The 18027-nt window shown below is 61.1% G+C and overlaps 1 protein-coding gene across 2 annotated transcripts; it reads left to right on the top strand.

Moving 5' to 3' along the window:
- The first annotated feature begins 340 nt into the window (after nt 1–340).
- LOC115909469 (proline dehydrogenase 1, mitochondrial-like) lies at nt 341–12332 on the top strand. Of its 2 annotated transcripts, XM_030958832.1 has the most exons (14): nt 341–509; nt 1045–1232; nt 6807–6841; nt 7147–7296; nt 7429–7493; nt 7836–7952; nt 8082–8161; nt 8427–8508; nt 8813–8905; nt 8998–9144; nt 9294–9469; nt 9549–9647; nt 10044–10132; nt 11405–12332. In XM_030958832.1, the coding sequence occupies exons 2-14, from the start codon at nt 1096–1098 to the stop codon at nt 11584–11586; spliced, it is 1452 nt and encodes a 483-aa protein (XP_030814692.1). In that variant the 5' UTR covers nt 341–509; nt 1045–1095; the 3' UTR covers nt 11587–12332. The 2 variants fall into 2 exon arrangements, with proteins under 2 accessions (XP_030814692.1, XP_030814691.1); XM_030958831.1 differs by lacking the exons at nt 341–509; nt 1045–1232; nt 6807–6841; nt 7147–7296; nt 7429–7493 and having other exon boundaries at nt 7600–7952; nt 8395–8508.
- The last annotated feature ends 5695 nt before the right edge of the window (nt 12333–18027 follow it).

The following is an 18027-nucleotide window of genomic DNA, read 5'->3' as shown; positions in this document are numbered from 1 at the left end:
CCCAGAATCAGTCGCAGTCCCGGTCGCCGCCCCGGGTGCCCGTGCCGGTGTCGGTGTCGGGGCAGTGCCGGGGCGCGGGGCCGGTTCCGGTGGCAGCAGAGCGCGGCCAACGGCAGGGCGGAGCGGGGCCGCGGTGCTGGGGGCCCGGGGGCGGTCCCGGGCGGGCCGTACTTAAGGCGGCGGCGGGCGGCGGCCCCGCCGTGCCCATGGCTCTCCCGAGCGCCGCGCGGGCGCCCGCGCCGCCGTTCGCCGGTGCGATCCCCGAGCCGCCCTCGCTCCGCGCCCGCCGCCGCCGCCCCCGCGGGTTGTCCCCGGCGGCGGCGGGCGCGGGACCCCGGCCGGGGCCGCCCCCTCCCCCGCGGGGCGCGGAGCGGGGCCCGCCGCCTCCCGCCGTGGATTTCGGGGACCCGCGCGAGGCGTTCCGCAGCAAGAGCAACGCGGAGCTGCTGCGGGGGCTGCTGGTGCTGGGGCTGTGCGCCGTGGAGCCGCTGGTGCAGCACAACCGGCAGGTGGGTGGAGGAAGGGGTTTGGCTTGGGGGGGCTGCTCCGGGACGGGGTTTGTCACCGGCTCTGCACCGGCTGGGCTCTCGCTCAGGGGCGCCCGCTCCGGGGAGTGTCAACCTCCTTCTGGAGGGGGTTCTTGCTCCAGGAAGCTCCATTTTGGGACTGAGAGTCCCAGGATGGGCAGTGCCCCTTCCGGACGTGTCTGTGCGGGATGGGGGTTCTCCAGGGGTGGCTCCAAATGGGGGGGATCTTTCGCTCCGGGAGAGTGCCTGTTTTGCAGGATGTTGGTGCGTGCCAGGGATATTCTCACTCCGGGGGATGCCGGTCCTGGGCTGGGGGGCTCTCACCCTAGGGGTGCCCATTTCGGGACGTGTCATTCCCCTTCCGGGGGGACCCTTGGTCTGAATGTGCGGGTGTTGGAGAGCTCTCGGAACCGGGCCAGAGGGTGCCCGTTTTGGGGAATGCCAGTCCTGGGTTGTGGGGACTTTTCCGACGTGAGTGCCCATGCGGGGCGGGTGCTGAGCCGCCGCTGTCCCGCAGCTGCTGGAGTTGTGCCAGCGAGTGCTGGGGCAGACGCTGTTCGAGAGGCTGATGAAGATGACGTTCTACGGGCAGTTCGTGGCCGGGGAGGACCAGGAGGCCATCAAGCCGCTGCTCCGGCGGAACCAGGCCTTCGGCGTGGGCGCCGTGCTGGATTACAGCGTGGAGGAGGACCTGGGCGACGGGCGGTGAGTGCGGGGCTGGGGTGGGGCTGGGGCGGGCCCTGACCGCGCTGCCATTGGCTGCGCCTGCCCAGCCCCCCGCTCCCATTGGCTGCGGAGCCGTGCGTCACGGCCGCGTGCCCCAGCCGGGCGGGCCCTCGCCCCGGGCACCCCCAACCAGAACGGGGGCCCCGCACACAGGACGGTGAGAACGGGGGGGCAAGGCCCCGCACAGGGACGGCAGTGCCCAGAACGCGGGGGCAGGGCCCTCGCACAGGGACGGCAGTGCCCAGAACGCGGGGGCAAGGCCCCGCACACAGGGACGTCCCAAAGCGGGGGGATGCCCGGGCACACAGGGAGCAGTGCCCAGAACGCGGGGGAGTGCCAGATGCACACAGGCAGGGATGGCAGTGCCCAGAGCACGGGCATGGCAGTAACCCGCACACGGCGGGGGCTGTGTCCTGCACACTGGGGTGCTGAGCCCGCCCTGGGCTGTATCGCTTCCCCCGCCCCTCCGCACATACTGGGTGCTGCCCCCCCGTCTGCTCCACCCCCTCTGTCCCCATCTATTCCCTTCCACACACCGGAGCGCACCCGGCCACGGCGGTGCTGTACACCGCGAACCCTCCTGCACACCCTGAGGGGGTTCCCACCTCTATTTTCCATTTCCTATGGGATGCTAACACCCCCTCCCCACCCCCTCCTATTCCATCTTCCCTCTGCCAGCCACGTCCTATTTTCCCTAACCCCCTGGGCGCTGTGTCCACCCCACACCCCTCTGCACACAGACAGACAACACGCAGCGTTGCTGTCACGCCTGAAGTCCCCCTTCCCCCTGCCCCCCATCGGGATGCTCTCCCCCATTCCTGCCCCCGCCATTCCTCACCATACAAATGTTGCCTCACACATTTTGGTGGACGCAATGATCTTGGAGCTCTTTTGCAATCTTAACAATTCCATGATTTCACGATTTCCACCCTCCACCATTTCCATCCCTCTCAAGCTGGGGTGGTGCCCCCCTTCCCGCACTGTCCCCCGGTCCCAGGCAGCCTTCACTGCCTCCCGCCCTTTGCCAAGAGCTGGCACCAGCCCAAAGCTGCCGGTAACTTTCCATTATTCGGGCTCCAGTTCCGGTCAGCTGCGCTCTCCGGATCGATGGGCCGCTGGCCGGCACCCCACGGTCACGGGGTGGGCGGTGTCCCCCCACCCACAACAAGGGTGGCCCTTCCGGAGGACACTGGCTGAGGATGCGCCGTCCCCCGGGGCAGTCGCTGCTGGCAGCTGGGGACACCGTGCGGCTGTCATATGCTTGTCACGTGGTGTCAAAAACACAGCGGGAACGGCTTTTTCGGATGGTTTGCGAGCAGGATGTGAGTCGGACAGGTGCTGCCGCTGGGCGCCTTATCTCTGCTCCACACCCGGGAACTGCTTATCGGGGATCCCCACGTGCCGTGGCGGGTGCCGCTGCCCCTCGCTGCCGCTGCTGCCGCTGCCATTCCTCCCCAGGAGTGAAGGGTCTGTGGGTCCCTGATGGGAGCAGACACTGCTGAGGGCAGTGCGGGCACAAGAGCTGTGCCGGGGGAGGCAGGGCTGCAGCCTCCCAGAGCGGGCTGGAAACTTTGGGTTTTTTCTAGAAAAGCTTCAGAACACCCTGCTGCTGCCAGGCAGGAGGGTGGCTGTTTTGAAAGTGTGTGGCTGTTTTTGAAGGTTAGGTGTTTCTCCCCTGGACACGCAGCCGTGGTCCGGGCAGTGTTCAGCATTCCCGTGCGGCTGGGCCTGCAGCACTGGTGCTGCCAGGCTGTCACTGCTGCCCTCCACGCCTGGCTGTGCCTCAGGCAAGGGCTTTCCTGTAGGACACCACAGAAGACTTTCAGACAGGCTCTGCCTGCAGCTCTATCCCTCCTGCTGATGGGTGCCGGTGGTTTGTGAGCTGGCTGGGCTGTGCTGCTCCACCCTGCTGCAGATTTGGGGTTTGCACGTGTGGTACTCCTGGCTAGGTGAGTTGTGTGGGCCATTCACATTCAAGAGACTTCCCAAGGCATCCCTGCCCAAGACCCAGTGGGATTTTCCTGGATATCAGGAAAAGGGTCATCACCCAGAGGATGGTCGGGCACTGAACAGGATCTCCAGGGAGTGGTCATGGTCCCAAGGCTGCCACTCGAGGACTGTTGGGACAAGCAGGCACGGGGTAGGATTGTTGTCCTCTGCAGAGCTAGGAGTGGAACTTGATGTCCTCATTCGTCCCTTCCACCTCAGGATGTTCTGTAATTCTCTGAACAGGGACCAAGCCCAGGATGGGATTGGATGGGTCACGTTGAATGGTGTCCCTTGCCAGCCATCACTCTGGCTCCTCCCTGGCTCTCTTTGGGGTAAAATCCCAAATTCTCAGTGCTTCTGCCAGGGCTGATGCTGAGTTGGGCTGCACGTGGTTGAGAGGGGTGGGCAGTCCTGTGTTCATGGCTGCTGGACCCTGGAGCTGTGTCCTTCCCCTTGGTGAATGCTTTGGGATTGTGCTGCTGCCAGCCAGGAAGCAGAGTTACCAACCACAGCAATCAGTGGGTGTTTTGGCCTCTTGGTGCCATGTCCTGTTGTTCTTCTGGAGCAAGCCCGACATAATGGCAGGGAAATGCCCTTTCCCCCCAGGAATGGGCTGTGGCACCTCTTCCACAGCCCTTCTGGCTGGGAACAGCAATGACACGTGGGCAAGAACCGGCTTATCCTGCCTGCTGCATGCCCCTGCCTGCCCTGCTCAGGCTGGCATCCAGGACTCTGCCAGCTTGTCCCAGGAGGCCTCAGCCACGTGCTGAAGGCTGCTGCCAGGTCCTGGTGACACAGCTGGAAAATAAGTGTTCTCCAGGCAGCAGAGGTCTGGGAGCTTCAGCATGGCTGCAGCCCTGGGTTGGGGGGTGGAGAGGCAGCCCTGGGCAGGGGCTTCTGGTACCTGTGGGATGAAGCGGCGAGCCCTCCCCATAGTGAAGGTGGCTGTAGCCTCCTGGCAGCCCTGGGGCCATTGCTGGCACACGGGCATCCCAAGACTGCACGTGGGTTGGGGTTGTGCTGACACAGGGGAGGGACAATCCTGCCCCTAGCATTGTCAGATGCTCTTCAGGCTCTGCCATGCAGAGTGTGGACTTGAGTTCTAGAAATTCCTTGTGTGGATATCTGACACCTGCCCCAGTGTGGGATCACTGTCCCCAACCTGGGCAATGCTGCTCCCAGAGCTGCTGCCTCCCCTTCTCCTCCTGTTCCCAGCGCTCATTCCCAGCTGCCACCCCTGCCGTGTGCTTTGTCAGCATATTCCCTGGGATCATGGGGCAGCTTCTATTTAGCTTCAAGCTCTCCAAGGCCTTTGGTGGTCCTGGTCTGCTGTGTGCTGACAACTCCTGCATGGGGCAGGTTGAAGGTCTATTCTGCCAAGAGCTTTGCTTTATTCCTACCTGTGGGATTTTAGGTACCACCCACAGCTCCAAAATGGACTTTATGTAACCATGAGTCTTTTCCTTGGATGTAGTAATTCAAGGACAGCTTCTCCCTGATCCCTCATCCCCTTTGCCAGACCCATTTGTTGATGAGCAAAGCAAACATGCTGTGCTGCAGGCACCCTCCGGGTAACCTGCAGGGCCAAAGGGATTATTTCCAACAGCGGGACCTTTGTGCTGCTCCTGAGCTGGTTTACTTAACCTGATCCAAAACTTCCTGAAAGCCCCATCTGCTGTGTCAGCTGGATTACCCTTCCCAGCCATCCAGCAAGTCCTCACAACCTGCTTTAGGCAAGTCTGAGCTCCCAGGCCCCGAACTCAACCTTGAGGCTGTTCCTGTCTGGATACAGCCTGCCAGGAGCATCTAGACAGTGCCTGGAGATGGGACCTGCTCTGGGAGACTTGTTGTGGGTTTGTAGAAGGGATGGTCAGGTATAAACTGGGTTCAGAGGCACTTGGTGGGTGAGGGAATGGCTTTCCTGGCCAAGATTAATATTGCAAAGTGAGCAGCTGATATCCAGGACAAAGTTATTTCTTCAGCTGGAAGCATCTTTCTTTATTTTGCTTGATGCAGAAGAACAAAGCGAGCATCGTGGCACTGCTTTGAATGCCCCCCTAGAGGATGAAGGAACAGCTGGTGCAGTCATGCAGCAGAAATGCTGCTGGGAAGGGTGTGTTTATCTTCAGGAACATAAAACACTCTAACTCCAAGGGCGCTGTTTGCTATTTGAGCTGTGTGCCTTCACTCCAGCCACTTGTCCCCAGTACCTTGGATGTGGTGCCCAAGGTGTGCTCAGAGCTGTCCCCTGTCCACAGGACCCATGTGTGCCCTCATGTCACAGCAGTATTCAGCTGAAGCTGTCCCCTATGCCATGCCACCAGCTCCAAAGGGAGCTTCCACCTACCAAGGGCTTTGCTGACAAATCCCATTGCTGAGTGTCTGATCTTTCCTCCTTCCTTTCCTCCACCCTCTGTACTCAGGGGCAGAAAGCTGCTTTCCCTGCCCTCAGGTGAGTCAAATCAGGGAGCAGAGCTTGCTAGATATGGCGCCTTCTGCTTCCTATGAGCTCCAGCTGCTCCTGCCCTGGCTCATGCCGGGCTTTGTGGCACTTTGAGTGGTGTGGGGCTGGTCCTGGCTCCAGGGGGCTAGAGGGAATGGCTTGTTTCTGGTTGTTATCCTTCCAGCAGCCCCTAATCCCTGTCACAGGGAGAACGTGTCCTGGGACCCTGCCATGTGCCTCTCTGCTCTCTTGGCCAGCCTGCTGGCTCCAGATGGGTGGCTTTGCTCCTTCCCTCGAACTGTGCTTCTTCACCATCGGGCACAGCCAGTTTGGGGACGGGGATGCCAAGGCAGAGGCCTCCTGCAGGGGATGGTTCTGCTGCCACCCAGGGCTGCCCTCCAGGACCTGGCCCTTATCCAGATCATACCCTGGGTCTGCACCTGGGTTTAGAGTGTCAGCAAGAAGGCTTAGCTACTCAAGCTCAGGAAGGATGTCGTGACTTGGCCATCATCCCCCAGGCTGTCAGAGCCTTGTTATCTCCATGGCAGAGAGTTTGGGCTTAAAATGACATCCGAGGTCAGCTGGAGTTGAAAACAAGATGTTGTTTGTGAGTTGTTGGCTAAAGCAATGGCACAGAGGAGTGTGGGGCAGCAGGCACCCTCAGCTTGGTGTGCTCAGGGTCTGGAGGAGCTCCATGCTTTGTGGTCTGGCTGCTGGTGCCATCAAGGAGGGAAGACAGTGGGTTGAGGTTTGGTGTCACCACAGCAAGGACCATGAGCAGGTTGGAGATGGAGCATGCCAGTCCCACCAGACTGACCTTATCTTTGCCATGGTGTGGGCTTTTGGAGAGCAGCTCTGAACCCTGGGACAGGCCATCCTCACTGTGCTGCCTCAGGGCTCCCAGGTCTTCCCTGGATGCATGGTGAAGCCCTGTTCCCTTCCACACGTGGGTTTTGGGCATCTGAACTGCCAGCTGGATCCCATCGGTGATGGGATGGCAAGGGAGCAGCAGGGCCAGCAGCAGGATGGCAGCACAGGAGCCTCAGAGCTGTCCTGTCCATCAGCGTAGGGCTGCAGGGAGTTGCTGAACTGGCCCTCATCTTTCCTGTTTCTCTTCTTAGCTCCCGCACCTCTGCAGCCGAGAAGGAGATGGGAGGTGAGTGACAGGAGATAGCCTGGAGGTCCGGGCACGGCAGGCCTGGTGTTGTGGGGGAAGGACCCAGGTACCATGGCCTCAAAAAATGAGCTGGGGGAAGAACGACATGATTCCTGGCCCAGTCTTGCCCTTCAGCAAAGACTTGGCCTCTGCTCAGGCACAGAGCAAGCAGGACCTATGTCAGTGCTGGGGGCTCTTCTGAGGTCCAAGCCAGAGCCTCTCTCTCTTCGCCCACACTGGGAGCTCCTGGGGAGGCTGTAGGAGCTTGATGGGGCATGGCCCATCTCCGTCCTCTCCCACCCCAGGAGCAGAAAAAAGGGAGAAGCAATACCGAGTGCATCAGGGATTTGGGGATCACCATGGTGGAGTCACTGGGGCCCACACCTATTTCTACGCAGATGAGGCCAAGTGTGACCAGCACATGGAGACTTTCCTCCGCTGTATTGATGCCTCAAGTGAGTGCTCCACGTGTCCTGGACAGCCCCACTGTGCTGGGGACTGCAAGGGTCTCTCAGTCCCACCACCACCATATCTCCCTGCCCAAGGGCTGACGGTCAGGTTGACGCTGTTCTTGTGGTTCTATCCAGGTGGCAGCTCAGAGGACGGCTTCTCTGCCATCAAACTGACAGCGCTGGCCAGACCCCAGTTCCTGGTGAGTGCCAGAGCTGTGGCAGAGTGTGGTGGGGCAGAGCCAGGGTCACAGATGATGCTTCTGCTGGGGCAGGTGCCAGGTGGCATCTCTAGTAAAAGCAGTGAGGAGTGGGCACCAACAGCCTGACCCCTGAGAGCCCAAGATCCCTGGAGACCCTGACTCAACTTTTGGGGAGACACAAAGAGCTTAGGACTTTACAGGTGACATAAAGGTGGATGTGTGGGGTCTATACTGCCCTGCTCTGGGGCCAGCATCTGCCTCGAGTTGGGTGTGATCTTGCAAAGTCCTGGCAGGACAGGAGGCTCCAGTCTGAGCGTCTCACCTGGAGCCGTGTCCCCACAGGTGCGTTTCTCAGAGGTGCTGGTGAAGTGGCGGAGGTTCTTCCACCAAATGGCTGCAGAGGAGGGCCAGGCCGGGCGGGCAGTGCTGGACACAAAGCTGCAGGTGGAGAAGCTGCAGGTGAGGCGGGTGAGGCCTGTGGGAGGAGGCTGTGCTGTAGGGATGCGCTGCTGGAGGTGGCCATGGATACAGCAGCCTGAGCTGTGACACCTCAAGCAGACAAACCCCTGATGCTTCTTTTGGTGGCAGGAGGCACTGGCCAACCTCGGCATTGCAAGCAAGGCAGAGAGCCATCAGTGGTTCAGAGGCGAGAACCTGGGCACGAGCGGGTGAGCTGCCTGGGAGCTGGGGGTGCTGCAGCACAGGGACACTGGGGGACTTTGTCCCTGTCCCTGGGGCAGCAGCAAGGGGAGGGCTCCAAAGGCCTGCTGTGGCTCAGCATAGCAATAGAACATAGGGGAAGTTTGGGTGGAGGTGACAAGACAGGACAAGGTGGCACATGTCATGTATCCCTCCTGCTGGTGGGGGTGGGAGCTGATAGAGAGCCCCCTGCCTTTGCAAGACACCAGCAAGGACCTGGCTCTCTGCTCCCAGCACTGTGGACCTGCTGGACTGGAACCGCCTGTTCGACAGCCGCACCAAGCTCTCCAGGCCTCTGCTCATCCCCAACAGGAAGGTGGGTACCCGCCTTTGCTACCCCCAGAGCGATCCCACAGAGGCTTTGTGGGAACAGGGCAAGGGTCTCATGCTCTTTCCAGTAGGTGCTGGTGGCTGCAGAGCTCAGCCATGCTGTGATCACAGTGTGCAACCACCAGACTGGCAGGGTGGGCACCCTGTCACACCCTGCTGGCTGGTGGGGGCTGGGGGACTGGGGTGGGGCAGCAGTCAGTCCAAGGGATGGGTTCCCTCCAGGGATGTTTGTGTCCCCCATGGGCAGAGCTGGGTGCAGGCAGGCTGCCACAAATCTGTTCTTGTTTCAGACTGGGCAGCTGGAGCCTCTGCTGTCACGCTTCAGCGAGGAGGAGGAGCTGCAGATGAAGAGGGTGCTGCAACGCATGGATGTCCTCGCAAGGGTGAGGGGGCCTTGGGGCTGGGGGAGTCACAGAGGGGGACACATGGAGCAGGCAGCCCTATGAACCCAGCCTGCATGTCCTTCACCCCGCAGAGAGCCATGGAGAAGGGCGTGAGGCTGATGGTAGACGCGGAGCAGAGCTACTTCCAGCCGGCCATCAGCCGTCTCACGGTGGAGACGCAGCGCCGCTTCAACAAGAGCCAGCCCCTCATCTACAACACCTACCAGTGCTACCTGAGGGTGAGGCCAGCGCGTCCCAGGCTCTGCTCCAGCACATGGGTGGAGACCTCATCTCCTGAAGCCATGGCAGTGCAATGGCACAGCTGCTGAGGCAGTCAGGGGTGGCACAGGAGTAATGACCTTGTGCCATCTCTTCCACTGGGTCACAGGAGGCTTACAACAACGTGACAGGGGACGTGGAGCTGTCCCGCCAGGAGGGCTGGCACTTTGGCACTAAGCTGGTGCGTGGTGCCTACATGGAGCAGGAGAGGGAGAGGGCGGCTCAGATGGGCTACGAGGATCCCATCAACCCAACCTATGAGAAGACCAACGAGATGTACCACAGGTAGGGGACAGCCCCAGCCACACTGCTGCCTGTTGCCCCAGTGGAAGAGGCCTCACCAGAGGCCCATCTTGCCTTACAGGTGCCTGGACTATGTCCTGGAGGAGATCAAGCAAAGGCGGAAAGCCAGCGTGATGGTGGCAACTCACAATGAGGACACTGTGAAGTTCACCCTGCGCAGGTGGGTGCTGGGCATGTGGCATGGTGAGGCAGGGACAAGGGGCTCGAGGAATGTGGGAGCCCAGCAGAGATGCAGGGAGATGTGCTGTGGTGTGTCAGGTCCCCCTGAGCTCACCTGGGGGGATCCTCACTCCCACGTGGTGCTCAGGGCTTTAGATGGGGCTTGGAGCTGAGGTACAGCACAGTGGCCCCAGTGGCTGCAGAATTGGTCCCATCGCTAATTCAGAGGCTGTCGTAAAAACAAATCCCTCAAGCTCTACATCCCAGCATCCATCTGGGACGTGGTCAGTGCCACACTGTCCCACTTGGAGATGATCCCCGGCCTTCTGGTGGGACACACTGCCCTGGTGAGCTCTGCTGGATCTACTCTCCCCCTATGCTGTGGCTTGTTTTGCAGGATGATGGAGCTGGGGATCCATCCCTCGGACAAGAAGGTGTGCTTTGGGCAGCTGCTGGGCATGTGTGACCAGATCACCTTCCCCCTGGGTGAGTGATGGGAGTGGGGGGCTTGGCAGAGGTACTCCAGCCCCACTGAGACCCTGAAACAGCTGCTCTGGGGGTCTAGGAAGGAAGGAAGGAAGGAAGGCCTGTCATAGAGCACTGTCTGAGCACAGTGTCTTGCCATGGGGAATGTTGTGACCCCTGGGTGGGGGTTTGGGGAAGATGTAGATGAGGATATAAGTGAAGAGTGACATCTCTCTCCTGAGGCTCCATGAGCCTATAGTGGCTGGGCAGGGACATTCCCACTTTGGAGTCTGAGCAGAGATTGGGGTCTCAGGGTGGGGCAGAGACTGGTCCTGGCAGACAGAAACCCTCTCCTGTACCTCCTCGGCCTGGGGGTGTCCCTTGGCTCCATGGGAGGTGCACACCGACTCCTGGGCTCTCTGCTAACAGGATGGCACCAGCCTTGTGTGACCTTGTCCCCAGCCCAGGCAGCAGAGCAGCACTGCCAGGGGCCTGGACAGGACACACAAGGGTCCAGGTACCCAGCCCAGGTCAGGGACTGATTGCCCTGCCCACACCAATGTCCAGAACAGAGTCCCAAGGCCAGCAGAGCAGCAGGAGGCGAACTGGGCAGTTGTCCAGCACAGATGCTGCTCTGTCCTGGAGTTCTCTTGGAAGCAGGGCTTGGCCGCCCATCTGCAGCCTCATCCGGTCATGCTGGAAAAATGTGTTAACTTGATGTTTCTGGTTGAACGCTCCTTGAGCTGGCCCAGCCCCGGCTGCCGACATTCCCAGGGCTCCTGGTGACCTCGGCCCGCTCCCTCTGGCGCTTTCCCAAGCTCCCGGTGCTGAGCCGGGAGAGATGCACCGCTGCTCCCCCACCCGGCTCCGCCGCTGCTGGGAGCCCCTCCCAGTGCCCAGCCACAGCCTCCTGCACGGCCTTGAGGGCATGGGAGGGCAGGCAGGCAAGGGCAGGTGGCTTTATTTCCTCCTCCCGCCTTTTTTTATTTTCCTCCCTGTTTTTTCTTCCCCCCCTTCCCCCGTTTTTATTTCACCCCTTTTATCCTCACCCTTTTTCTTTGACCTTTTTCCCCTTCTTCTCCCCTTTTTTCTCCCCTTTCCTGTCCCTTCCTCCCCTTTCCCCCCCTCTTTTCCCCCTTGCCCCCTTTTTCCCCATTTCAAGTATCTTCCTCTTCTTTTCCCTTTTCCCATTTTTTTCACTTTTTTCCCTCATTCTTTACCTTTTTTTTCCTTTTTGCGCATATTTTTTTTTCTCTCTCGGCAATTCCCTGAGCCGCAGCCTCTCTCCCTCAGGGCAGGCTGGTTTCCCGGTGTACAAGTACGTGCCCTACGGGCCGGTGAACGAGGTGCTGCCCTACCTGTCCCGCCGGGCCCAGGAGAACCGGGGCTTCATGCAGCGGGCGAACCGCGAGCGGGACCTGCTCTGGAAAGAGGTCAAGAGGCGCCTCCTCTCAGGAAACCTCTTCAGCCCCTGACCCCAGCCCGGGGGCTCCTGTACCTTTGCCCTGAAGCACTGTCACCATTCCCCAGCCCAGCTGTGCTGCAGCTCCCCCAGCCCCCTTTGCCCAAGAGAGAAGTGTCCTTGTTGCTGTTGAACCACTCACACCTTCGGTGGCTCTGGGATTGCCCCCGCTGGCACTGCTCCAGGGATGTCCCTCTGCCATCCCACAGCCTCTCGAGCTGTCCCTGGGGAGATGCTGGGGCTCTCCTGCCAGCCCTCCCTGTGCCTTGATGAACACTGTCCTGGTGGTTTTTTTCCCTGGCAGGATTGCACAGGGTGATTTATCCACTTGCCTTGTGCCCATGGGCTCGGGTCCAGGTGGGATGGGTGACTTGGGGACAAGCTGGCCTCAGCCAGAAGCTCTTCCAGCCTTTGCCAGGGTTGGAGCTTAGCATCCACCAGACCTTTGAAGGGGCAGGATCAGCCCCTGTTGCCTGTCCCAGACAGCTACCTGCCTGCTCACTGGCTTTGCACTGACCAGAGCTGGGCAGGTCCAAGCTCTCCCCCAGCCCACTAGGATAAGCTGCCTGGGGTTGTCCATCCTCAGGCACAAGTCCAATGGAGCAGGAGGGGTGAGGGGAGTGGGCTGGCCCCATCCCTGTACCATTCCTGCCCACAGCCCCTGGTTCCAATGATGGACCACGGCAGTGGGAGCGCCAGGAGCTGGACCACAGCTCGTCTCTGCTGTACACTGGATTTGTAGAGAATGGAAATGATTAAGTCACAACTGTTCCTGCTCCCGTCTCTTTCTCTCTGCTCTTGGGCAGCCACATGTGCCCAGGCACTGCTGTGTCTCAAAGGAGGGTTAGTGCTGCATGCTTTGGCCTGAGCCAGAGCCTGGGGAAAGGAGTGAGGCCAAACTTCCTGGGGCAGGGACTGGAGAAGCTGTGGAGCTTCCTGTGATTGGTTTGGGGGAGCTGGGAGCCATGGGCCATCCCCATACCTGCAGAAGAGGGGGTGGCAGCATGGGAGGGACCTGCTTTTGGGGGACATGCACCCCGCAGGATTTCGTGCCTCAAATTAGGGGCAGTTTTTGTCGGGCTCTGCAGGACCACGGGCATCTCTGGGATTCCCTGCCTGGAGCTGTGGCAGTGTCTCCTTTTTTCCAGGGTCAGCCCCTTTACTTGGAGAGCCACCCACACCAAAGGGGTGATGTTTCAGCTTTCCAGAGCTGTTCATCTCCTGCCTTTTCTCTAGTTGAGACTCTTCTGCCTTAAAAAAACAAACCTGGAGGGGAGCAGGGAGCTTTGCCTGGAGCAGGGGACCAGAACAGCACAGGTGCAGGCAGCAGCTGGGCTCCTGGAATTGAAAGGAAGATGGGAGATGTTCTAGGCCCTGGGCTACCTTCCAGCCCATGCAGGCAGGATGGTGTGACAGTGGCACAGAGTGCCCTGGTGCCCCAGGGGCTGAGCTCTGATGCTGCAGCTGCACCCAGGGCTGGCTGATGCAGGAGCACTGTGAGCTTCTGCAAAGGCCCACAGACATCTGTGTAGGAGGGCAGGAGAAGTCCCTCTTGGCCCTCTTTTTTGCAGGTAATCCCCTCCCCAGCCCTCTTCCTAGGTCAGGACAGCTCTGCAGCCTGGGGCAGTGGTGTTGTGTGCACCTGTTTGCAGGGGCTGGGTAGGGCTGCAGCTGCTGCCTCCTGAACCCCCAAGGCACAGAATGCCCTTGAAACCCCAAATCCCTGGTTCCCCACAGCCTTTCACAGAATGTCCTCAGCTGGAAGGGACCCACAAGGATCCAGTTCCTGGCCCTGCCAGATCCAGGGATCCAGCAAGCCCAACTTCTGTCCCTTCCCAGAGCCCCCACAACCCCACCCTGTCCATCCCTGGCAGTGCTGCCCAAAGGCTCCTGGAGCTCTGGCAGCCTCGGGGCCGTGCCCATTCCCTGGGCAGCCTGGGCAGTGCCAGCACCCTCTGGGGGAAGAACCTTGCCCTGATATCCCACCTAACTGTCCCCCGGCACAGCTGTATCCATGCTCAGCCAGAAAATAGTAACAGCCACTTTTATTTCTGGGTGCACTGACCCAACCAACACTCCCATATCCCAGGCATTCCCCACCCTGCTCAGTTTTAGCTTTTGCTGCTCCTGTTTTCTGCTCCTCCTGGAGGAAGAGGAAGCATGGAAAGGCAGGGGGTGTGCGTGGGACCCTGTGCTGCTGCAGCAGTGGGGAGTTGGAAGGGGAAAGAGCCATATCCTTGCAGAAAGCATCCTGACAGCCTGGGCACAGTGAGGATGGTGACAAGTACCCCATATTGTAGGTCCCACCTTGCCCTGCTGTGCAGTCTTGCCCATCCAAGCAGCCATGGGGATTTTTGAACCACTGACAGAACAGCATCTTTTTACTTAGTTTTGTGTTAGGAAATATTATAGTGCTGGGGTTTCTTTCTTCTGGGATGTTTTCCAAAACACAGAAAGACAGGAGACAGGCACCTGGCAGGGTTAGAAATGGGAACTGCAAATAATGGTGTGATGGAAAGCATGGGCCAAGCTCTGCATGGACAACAGCCTGGCCAGGACCAGTGGGAGAGGAGGGAGGGGTGGGTGCGACCTGTGCGATATGCAGTGCCCAGGCCCTGGAAGCACCAGCCAACACAGAGCACTGTGAAACCTCCCCTTGCCTCTTCTCCACAGCATCCTCAGCTTCTCCAGCCTCTTATGCCAGCTGGCAGCAGCTTCTGAGGGAACAGCTTATCTCCCTGGCTGCAGCCCAGCCCCTGCCCTGCCCTGGGTTACATGGGGAGAAATGGAGCAGTCAAGCTGCGTTGCCTGCTGGCCAAGAGAAAGAGAAGTTTATGGAAGCCAAAAAAACATACAAAAGCTGACATATCCTCACACAAAGCACCAGCACAGTGAAGGTGAGGCAGTGTGATCTTGCTCTGACTCATTGTGACTGGGACAGCAGAGCACAAGGGCTGCTCAGCACAGTGCAGGGGGATGAAGCTGTGGAAACAGCCTGAGTGAGGCTACAGCTCAAGGTGGACACAACTGCCCGGGGGGGCACCACCACCAAACCCAGATTTCTGCCTAACTTTGGAACTGAACCTCCCCATCCCTCATTCCTCAGCAGAAAGGGGTGCCGAGCTCAGCCTGAGGCTGAGTCATCCCAAGGAAGCAATTTGTGCCCCTATGGTCTTCTCACTCCAGCAACCTGTGAGCAGGATGGGGCAGGGGGGACAGGGATGTGGAGGCAGGGAGAGATGGGCAAGGGATGCTACTCCCTGGTCCTACTGCCAAACTGGAATGTGCCAGGGCAAATAGGAGGGGGGAGAGGGGCTGCTGCCCTATGGTCACATTCCCAGTGGTAAGACCACCAGAGACTTTCCATTGGGAGTCACCTGTCTGAGCAGGAGAGAAGCCTTCACGTGCATCAGTATTGCCAATACTGAAGATGGAGAGAAGCCACCAAGTGCCTTTGCTCTCTGCTTGATGCAAAGATCCCAAGGTGCTCAGAACTCCCTGATTCTCTCCAGAAGGATGCTGCCCAGCTCATGCCTACAGGGATGGAGGCTCCCCATCCACAGGAGGGTGTGTGGTGCTCAGAGGCAGCTCTATGGGAGATGCACTGTCTGTACACCTTCCCCAGCTCTATGCAAGCCATCAGCATTCAGGAGACACATGCAGCTGTCCAGTTGCATTCGCACTACCTTAAGGAAGATGTCCAGAATGTCCCCATCCATTCATTTCACCCATACTGTTATCAGGAGTCCTGGGAGCTCAAAGAACCTTGAGCTCTCTTGCAAGTGACCATTAAGCTGAAAATCCAGCCGGCACAGGTTGGTGGCCAAGGAAGCCCTGGCCCATTCAGTGCTGCTGCACTGTCAGGCTGAGGATGTTTATTGACTGCCCCACCCTGGTAGAAGTGTGGGACTTGTGCAGGTGCCCAGGGTGTCCCCCCTGATTCCCAACTGTGCCCTTACAGTGGGTTAACCAGTGGCTGCTCTGAAGCCTTTCTGTTGCTGGTCAGGGTCCTTGGCTCCACTGCTGCAGGCACCATTTAACTCCCATGGGTCCTGCATGGCTCCCAACAGACTGGTCCGGGCTGCCAGACACATGAGATGCCAGATCACTGGCATCTGTGCAGGACCGCTCGACACTGGGGCTGTCACACACCGGGGGCTACCAGACCTTTGGGGAAGCCAGATCCTGCGTCTGTCTCCAGCATCTGGAGCTGCTGGATCCCTGGGGCTTTCGGGCTCCTGAAGGCTGCCAAACTGCCAGGACAGGCTGACCCCGGGGTCTTTGGGCACCCAAGACTGTTGGACCCCTGGAGCTGCTGGAACCACAGGTCAGACAGATCTCAGGGCTGTTGTGCATCTCGGGCTCTCGGATTCCAGATACAGCCAGAGCCTGGGACTGCCGGACCCCCGGGACAATCAAAACCCGGATCTCTGGGACACCCACGGCTGTCGAACCCCTGGAGCTGCTGGATGCCGGGAGACCCAGACCCCGGAGACCATCAGACTGCTGGAGACTCCCGGGGCTCTGCGGCTTCCAAACCGCCGTGACAGCCGACTGCCGGTGCTACCGGTTCGCGGGCCATCCACACCCCGAGCCACGGGACTCCCAGGACTCCCGGGAGCTGCAGGACCCCCGGGCTGCGCTGGAAGCCAGGACTCCGCATCCTCCCATTCCCCCTCGGGGACCCTCCCCGATTTCAGCGGCGCTGCCCACCCGGTGGAGCCTCTCGGGGCCGTCGGGGCGGCGCTGCCCGGGGCCGGGGCGGCGGCGGCGGCGGCCCCCGGAGCCTGGCCCGCCGTCAGGGGAACCAATGCGGAATTTCCTGGCTGGCGGCGGAGCCCCTCCCGCCGCCGCAGAGAGGGGCGCGGGGGAGGCGGCGGCGAAGCGATCGCAGCGCGGCTTCCGCCCGCCGAGCGGCAGCGGGGACCGGCGGGGACCGGGGCGGGCGGGCAGCGGCAGCGGGCGGGGGCAGCGCCCGGCCCTGGCGGGGCTGTGCCGGCTCCGGCTGGGCCCCGGCGCTCCGCCGCTGATGGCGGCCCGTGGGCTGCGGCCGCCCCGCCGCGCCCGGGCCGGGGCCGCGCTGCTGCCGCTGCTGCTGCTGTCGGTGCTGAGCCGCGGAGCCGCCCAGGAGCTGAGCCCCCGCGGCAGGAACGTCTGCAGGGCCGCCGGGTAGGAGCGGGGGCGGGCAGGTGTGCGGGGCGGGACGGGACCCCCAGCGCCGGGCCGGGGCCGGGGCCACGGGACGGGACGGGCTCGCCGGTCCATCCCCCATCCCGGGCAGCCGCGGCGCTGGGCGCCTTCCAAGACAAAGTCCGTCTTGTGCGCGGCTCAGGCGGGGGGAGCCGGCGGCGGGGAGAGCGTGAGGAGCTGAGCCCGAGCGGGGCAGGGACGTGGGGGCTGGTCCTGGTCCCCGGGGGGCTGCGGGGAACCGGTCCTGGATGCCCCCGGAGCCAGTCCTGGATGCCCGGGGCCGGTTCTGTTGTAGGGAGCTGGGTTTGGGTGTCTCTGGGGATGGAGTCGTGAGAGGGACGGAGGGCAATCCTGCATCCCTGGGGCAGGATCTGCGCTGGGGAGCCGGTCCCGGGCGTCTCCGGGGATCGGGTTGCACTGCTGACCCTGGGCTGGTGGGATACAGGATGCTCCGGGTATCATGGTGAAGCTGTCCCAGGCTGCTGGGGATTGTGGAGTTGGCAGCCCCAAGACCCTCGTGTTTGGCTTCAGAAAGTGGATGCTGGCACTGTCTACCTGTCCCGGGGTGATATTCTGCCGGCCGGGCTGGGGGCAGGGTCTCGGGAGATGGCACTGGCTTCTCCCGGCTCCCAGTGGTCTCCGTGTCCCACAGGTCCCTTTGCAGAGCAGCATCACCTCAGCTGAGCAGCTCTGCAGCACTCAGGCTCGGTCTGCCCAGGCTCCCGGGCCAGGCTGGCCCCAGCAAGAGGGGAGAGAGCCGCACAGTCACTGCCTCCCGCCTGGGAGAGCTGGATCCCCTGTGCTTGATGGGGGGCCCAGGCCATAAATGCACCTTTACATCTCGCCTGTGAGGTCAGACGAGTCCACAAGGAAAACATGTGCTTCAAGCGAGAGGGGCCGCATAATGGCTCCATTCAGCAGGGCCACAGGGCGCTGGTGCCCCCTCCTCAAATTACAGCCGGAGTTTCCTAAGGAGGCATTTCAGGAGCCAGAGCAGCTGCAGCTCCCAGCAGTGCTGCTCCTTGACAGCAGGGAGCCGTCCCTCCTCGGGGACGTGGTCTGCGCAGCAAAGCTGCCACTGCATCTCGGGGTGGCAGAGGGAACTTGAGTAGTGTCCCCACCTTGTTCCTTGTATGCTGCTGTCCCCACGTGCTGGGGGTGAGGGGCCTGGCTTCTCCCCATGCAGAAGGACCCCTCATCCCCACGGGATGAAGGTGGGGGAGGTGCTGCACCAGCACCACAGGCCTCGCACTCACTCACTGTG

Source organism: Camarhynchus parvulus, chromosome 15 (assembly GCF_901933205.1).
Source record: "Camarhynchus parvulus chromosome 15, STF_HiC, whole genome shotgun sequence".
In the NCBI taxonomy this organism is placed as follows: Eukaryota; Metazoa; Chordata; class Aves; order Passeriformes; family Thraupidae; genus Camarhynchus; species Camarhynchus parvulus.
The sequence above is the reverse complement of the archived record's forward strand: the minus strand, read 5'-3'. Positions and strand labels throughout refer to the sequence as shown.